Source organism: Artemia franciscana, chromosome 6 (genome assembly GCF_032884065.1).
Source record: "Artemia franciscana chromosome 6, ASM3288406v1, whole genome shotgun sequence".
NCBI classification, from domain to species: Eukaryota; Metazoa; Arthropoda; class Branchiopoda; order Anostraca; family Artemiidae; genus Artemia; species Artemia franciscana.
Window position 1 is genome coordinate 8,574,205 of NC_088868.1, and position 6,921 is coordinate 8,581,125.

General features: G+C 34.4%; 1 protein-coding gene across 2 annotated transcripts in view; it reads left to right on the forward strand.

Annotated features, from left to right (window-relative positions):
* Positions 1-4,362, forward strand: part of LOC136028004 (zinc finger protein 664-like) — a 39,334-nt gene extending 34,972 nt beyond the window's left edge. For both annotated transcript variants that reach the window (XM_065705544.1, XM_065705543.1), the window contains exon 4: positions 237-4,362. In XM_065705544.1, coding sequence (XP_065561616.1) covers positions 237-1,225 — 989 coding nt within the window. In that variant the 3' untranslated portion in view covers positions 1,226-4,362. The remainder of the gene's footprint in view (positions 1-236) is intronic.
* The last annotated feature ends 2,559 nt before the right edge of the window (positions 4,363-6,921 follow it).

Here is a 6,921-nt window from a genome sequence, read left to right on the forward strand (position 1 = left end):
ATGAAATAATTCAGACGTCATATGCGGACATACAGACAGATACACAAACAAACAACTTATTTATATATATATATATATATATATAGATATATATATCGTCCATCCTCCTCTTTTCTTCCTCCCTTTGGTATAAATTTGAGAACTTTCTTACTTGTGTTGTATTAAAAGAACTTGATTAAGCATCTTGTTTGGGTATGCATTGTTTATAAGATATCTGAAATTGTATTTTATTCTAGATATCACCATGGCTTCGTTTTTGCAGAATGAGCAATCTAAACAACAATGTGAAACTATTTCTGTGCCTGGTTTCGATAGTATATATCTAAAAGAAGAAATAAGCCTGAACTCAGAGGGTGAGGTTGCGGGTGATAGTTATGTGTTTCTTGAAAATAGCAGTGAAAACTGCTTGCACATTAAAACCGAAATGGCTCCTTTATTGTACGATACGTCTGATGCCATAGCAGAGGGATATACTGAGCAGAGAGCAGCTGTCTTACAAGAAAAAGTGCCAGTTGAAATGGACGATAGCCTTGAATCAACAGCATCTCCGAGCAAACTCATGAGGATCGATGCTAGTGAAAAACAGTATGACTGTGAACTGTGTAAAAAAACTTTTGTTTCAGTTTCCAAGCTATATATCCATCAAAAGAAACACTTACCCAAAACTTACCCCTATAAGTGTCAAGTTTGTGACAAAACATCTTATTGTAAAAGTTTTTTAGCTAGGCATATGAGAATCCATACTGGGGTTACACCTTACCAGTGCGAAATTTGTAACAAAAAATTTGTAACAAGCTCCAAATTATCTGGTCATCGAAGAATTCATACAGGGGAAAAACCCTTTGAGTGTCCTGTATGTAAAAGAACTTTTGCTTTAAGTTCTGGTTTGACAAGTCATCAAAGAATTCATACTGGTGAAAAGCCTTATCAGTGCGATACGTGTGATAAAACTTTTAAATTTAGCTCTAATTTATCGGAGCACCGAAGGTCTCATACTGGGGAAAAACCTTTCGAGTGCGCTATATGCAAGAAAACTTTTAGTAGGAGCTCGAGTTTATGTACTCATCAGAGAATTCACATTGGTGATAAGGCTTATAAATGTGGAGAGTGTAATTTGTCTTTTTCACGAAAAAGGAGTTTGAACAAACATGTAAAAAGTCACATTAAACTAGAGCCTGTCGTGAAAAGACTACACCCACAAACAATTTTGCCCAAGACGACTTAGGTCTTTTGATATATGAGCTATTATTCTGTTGGAGCATATCTTCTATGAGTATAATTTTGTAGTTCTCATTTCTGCTTTCCAACAGCTGCCTTTTCTTTTTTGGACGAAAACAAATTTTGTCTGACAAAAATAGGCTAGGGAATTAAACATAGAAGTGTTTTGGTTTGATATAAGCTTTAGAATGCAATGTCATAGTCGTAATAAATTTTTATGGCACTTGGTATCTACTAAGTGACATATAGCGATCGCAAATTCTGTCGGTCGGTCTGTCTGTTGGTCTGTCCCAGTTTTGCTACTTTAGGCACTTCCAGGTAAGCTAGGACGATGAAATTTGGCGGAAGTATCAGGAATTAGACCAAATTAAATGAGAAATTGTCGTTTCCCCGATTCGCCCATCTGGGGGGGGGTGAAGTGGGAGGATGGTTAAATCAGAAAAATTGAAAAAAAGGAGGTATTTTTAACTTACGAACGGGTGATCGGATCTTAATGGAATTTGATGTTTGGAGGGATATCGGGTCTCAAAGTTCTCATTTTAAATCCTGACCGGATCAGGTGACATTGAAGGGGTGGTTGGTGTGGGGAAACCTAAAATCTTGGAAATCGCTTAGAGTGGAGGGATCGGGATGAAACTTGGTGGGAAAAACAAGCTAAAGTCCTAGATACGTGATTGACATTACCGGAACGGGTCTGCTCTCTTTGGGGGAGTTGGGGGGAGGGTTAATCCTAAAAAATAAAAAAATGAGGTATTTATAAATTACGAAGAAGTGATCGGATCTTAATGAAATTTCATATTTAGAAGGACCTCGTAAATTAGATCTCTTATTATAAATCCCGATCGGATCCAGTGTCATGCCGGGGAAAAATCTTTGAAAACGCTTAAAGTGGAGAGATCAGGATGAAACTTGGTGGGAAGAATAAGCTAAAGTCTAAGATAAGTGACTGACATAACTGGACCGGATCAGATCTCTTTGGTGGAGTGGGGGGGGGGGGACTAGAAAAAATGATATATTTGTAACTTACCAACCGGTGATCAGATCTTGATGAAACTTGATAATTAGAAATATCTTGTGCTTTAAAACTCTCATTTTAAATCCCAACCAGATCCAGTGACATTAGAGGGAGTTGGAGGGGGAAACAGGAAATCTTGGAAAACGCTTAGAGTGGAGAGATCGGGATGAAACTTGGTGGGAAGAACAAGAACAAGTTATAGATACGTGATTGACATAATTGAAACGGATCCGTTCTCTTTGGGGGAGCTGGGGGTTGTTAATTTGGAAAAATTTGAAAAATTGAGGTATTTTTAACTTAAGAACGGGTGACTGGATCTAAGTGAAATTTGATATTTAGAAGGAACTTTTGTCTCAGAGCTCTTATTTCAAATCCCGAACAGATCTTTTGACATTGGGGGGAGTTAGATAGGGAAACCGAGAATCTCGGAAAACGCTTATAAATGTCCTAGATTTGTGATTGACATAACTGGAATGGATCCGCTTTCTTTGCGGGAGTCAGGGGGTGGGGTTCAGTGCTTTGGTGAGTTTGGTGCTTCTGGACGTGCTAGGACGGTGAAAATTGGTAGGCGTGTCAGGGAGCTGCACAAATTGGCTTGATAAAGTCGTTTTCCCCGATTCGACCATCTCGGGGGCTGAAGGGAAAGTAAAAATTGATGTTTTTTTAACATATGAGTGGGTGATCGGATCTCAATGAATTTTTATATTTAGAAGGACCTTACGACTCAGAGCTTTTATTTTAAATCGCTACCGGTATTAAGCCTCTTTGAAGCAATCTACTGATTCTTAGAAGTTTGCTGGAGCTCCTACCATATGAGCTCTTGTCTCTTGGCTTTTACGACCTCGTCACAAGTGCCATATGAGCTCATAGCTCTCGTTCTTCTTTAGAATGAGTCAAGAGCTCATACCATATGAGCTCTTGTCTTTTGGCTTTTCCAACCTCGTCACAAGTGCCATATGAGCTCTTAGCTCTTGTTTTAAAATTTTTTGATTGGTCTCGCACGTCACTTTTAGGCTCAAATGTCTCCATACTCCTCTCTTTTCAGCATCTGTCTTTGATGAGTTTGCCGTTTATGTTTACTGTTGTTCTTTTTGTATTTTGGTGTTAAAATCCATATTTTTTAAAATATATTCAAAACCATTCTTCACCTATGATCAATAGATTTGGAACATTGGGTCGTTTTGGTTTAGGATGATCATGGAACTTCACACACTAGGGTCTTCCCTACTTCTGTCCCATCAGAAATGTTTTGGTCTTATAATTATCTACAATCCTTACTGAGCGTTAGCAGCCTGTTGAGTCCTGACATCAAGATTATATAATAGCTAAAACTGCTCAGTTTACTATTAATCAGTTTTAGTGAATAGTTTCATGTTCGATGAGATTAAACAATTTTTAAATATTAATTCGAAGTCGGTCATCCTAGAAATTGTGACAAGTAAAATGGAACCTATAATTTTCGATGGAGATTTGATTCAAGTGAAAAGACTTCAGATAAATAAAGCTACAAAATGAGAGGATGCAATAGCTCCCGATTTTCTAACATACAGATCTTGCTTCTTAAGTCCTTTCTTTCTCGAGGGATCTGTTGCTCAATTGTTTACAGTTGGTTGATGATGCCTCTTGAAAACATATTCTTAAAATCATATATAATTTTTCTTTTATAATAGAAAAGCTTTCCTTATTTATTTGGTTATTTGTATATTGTCATGTTTCTTTTTCGCTCTTTTTTATTTTGTCCATTTTCTCACTTTTAGCAATGCATCGCAAATTGACAAATTTGTCGTTGCTGCAATATTTCAGTGAAATGTCAAAAAAGGGCTTTTTACAATGAAAATATTCCCAAAAATAGTTTTTCAAAATATAAGAAGGGAATGCCTGTTGGGTGTTTACGGGCTTGTTGATTGCAACGCCTCTTCTGTCTTGTCCGGTATGTATTCGGGCTTAAAACTTATGAATGAAAAATAGTAAAGGACTACTGGCTCAGGGAAGATGTCTATTTTTAATGTCAATAATTATGTTAAAAAAAAAATTACTTTTGTGAAAATATATACTGTACTATATACTGTAATGAGGAAATTATACTGTACTCATTGTTGTCTTGTGAAAATATATTGAATATTGAGTAATCCCTTCCATGATTATATTGCCCAGATTTACCGTGATTAACAATCAACAGTTAGAAACTTAGCTTGTGTTCAGTTTAAATGCTTCTGAACTTTATTTTTTAACTTGATTTTGCCTTTACTGTGTAGAGTTTTAAGCTTGAATTTCGATAATTTTCTTTTAATTTTTGTTTAGCTAGAATTGATGATTTTGAAAGATTTTCTATTATTTTTTCATACTCGTTTCGTTCGCTCGCTCATGGTTTCGCTTTCTATTTTTAAGTATATTATTGCCTAGTATATTACTTATTTTCAAGAACAAATTAAAAACAGAAATAATTAAATGAGAAAACATCTTTTCATATGAAACTGAATTTCGATACCAAAAATCAATGCAAACATGAGCCATTGCATGCAGATATTATAGAATGTATTTTTGCTTTAGGCATTAATGTTCCTTTGCTACTTGAAAAACATCAGTCGAAGCCAAATGACAATATTCCTTTGTACTTGGTCTTTAGAGTATATATTTAAAATAAGAAAGAGATTCATATTTTGACTGCTAAGGGATAAGTTTTTCTCATGCATTGGAGGAATTGAAGAATGATTCTATCAATTCTGAAGTGATCCCCCTAGCGGTTAATTTCGTCATTGATGCAGAGGCCAGTCGAAGGAGACACAGCTTATTCACTTGACAAAAGCTACTAGTGATGAAAGAAAATTAAAGAAAGCTAAATTTTTTACTGGTAAGATGCTTCTAGGGGTTTATTGTGTTAGAAAATGTTTTCTTTTAAGAATAATTTACGAGCACATATGAAAACACATACTGGGGAAAAAATTTTAAAGTGTAACTTATCTATGAAAACGTTTTTCTCAAATTACAATATAATAGTTTATAAAAGACTGAATACGGGAGAAAAACATTTGAGTGAGATATATGTAAGGAAAATTTTATTCAAAGTTCCAATATATTGCTTCTTAAAAAAATCACACTGTAGAAAAACCATATGAACATTAATTACCATGAAAGAAAGCTTTCTAAAACAAGCCTGCGAAGTTTCACTATCGTTGCTCGTGCTTTTGTAACTTTCTAAGATTAATATTTGACTGGTGAATTTAGTTTATATTCTTCAAGAATTGCTATGGTTTTTGGTTTCACTTGTTGCCTTTAAAGTAAGCATAGGAAATTAAGAATGAATTGTTATTTCTTTCCCAACGATGCTTAGTTTTCATTTAGAATACTAAGTTTTGTGTGGCATTATATTCGCATACTTCAAAATTTGACCTGCTAGACATAAAAAACCTAATATTTGAATTCAGCTGGTTAAACACACATAAAATCGGATACATAACACATACATCTCGCATAGCTGTGTTGTTTTTCTTTCATTATCTTTTATTTACTCCACTTGTCTTGTATTTTAGTAGGTTAAAAATGAATTATTATTATACCATTAGTACCAAGGACCAGAGCTTGGTTCGGTGAAAAGATTGACAGGTTTTTAACATCTTCTGCAAAATCATCTTACTTTTATTTTATTTTTTTCTAGCATTTTTTGGATATCTATGCAGATATATTATTTAAAAGTACCGGTAATCATAATGAAATTGCAATGTGTTTTTTAAATTTTTAATTGTAGCCTTTTTTGCGTGAGGAGATAAAAAACAAAACAAAACTGTCCCTTATCAGCAAAGCACGGTTTCACGAAGAAATTACTTCTTTGTTTTCGTTACGGTATGGAAATCAAATACCCAAAAAGTCCAGGTGACTCAATTTCTTCTCATAACCTTTCTGTTGTTGCACTACAATGGCACCTAATTTAAGTGGTTGGGTTCAGGAGTCTCTAGTTCCAATCAGCTGACGATTTATGACAAATTTTATAGTTGCTGGGTGGGAGAAGCAAATTTTCAGAAAATTTATTTTCTGTTTTGAGAAAATCTTAACATACAGATACATATACGTGCATAAAATTAAAGCTCATTAAGATATATCATATGTTAAACATTAAGTTTATTTTCCTTAATTCTTTCCAGTCTTCTTGATTTTCATAATGGTTTCATTTTTCATTCCATGAGATTGAATGCGAAACTGGATATCTTAATTAGAAAGAAAGAAACACTAGAAAAACGATATTTCATGATGTAAACATTCCGAAGGTAATAACCTCTAAAATATACTAGCGAAGAGCTTAAATTAAGCGCTATTAAATCCTCAATATCCAATAAATAAAAGGAGCGGCATCTCACTTTACACAGGATAGTTTCAGTTTGTTTGAAGCTTTAATGTTGCTCTTTACTTCAATATGAAAAGAAAACAGTTTTCTTTATTTAATGGTTGAAAAGGATTCATAAGACCCTTTTTCTGATTCAATAAAAAAGGTTTATTGACACTTATTTTTATTGTGCGTTCTTCTGTGCGTTCTTGGTACCACAAGTGCGTTCTTCTGTAGCGATCATTCAAGCAAGCTAAACAAAACAGAAGGTTTTATTAACTCTTTACATTAATGTGTGAAATCAGAATTAGAAAAAATTCGTGGATATAAGGGAATAAGTGAAACTGTTCCTTTAGGGATTCGTTTTGCA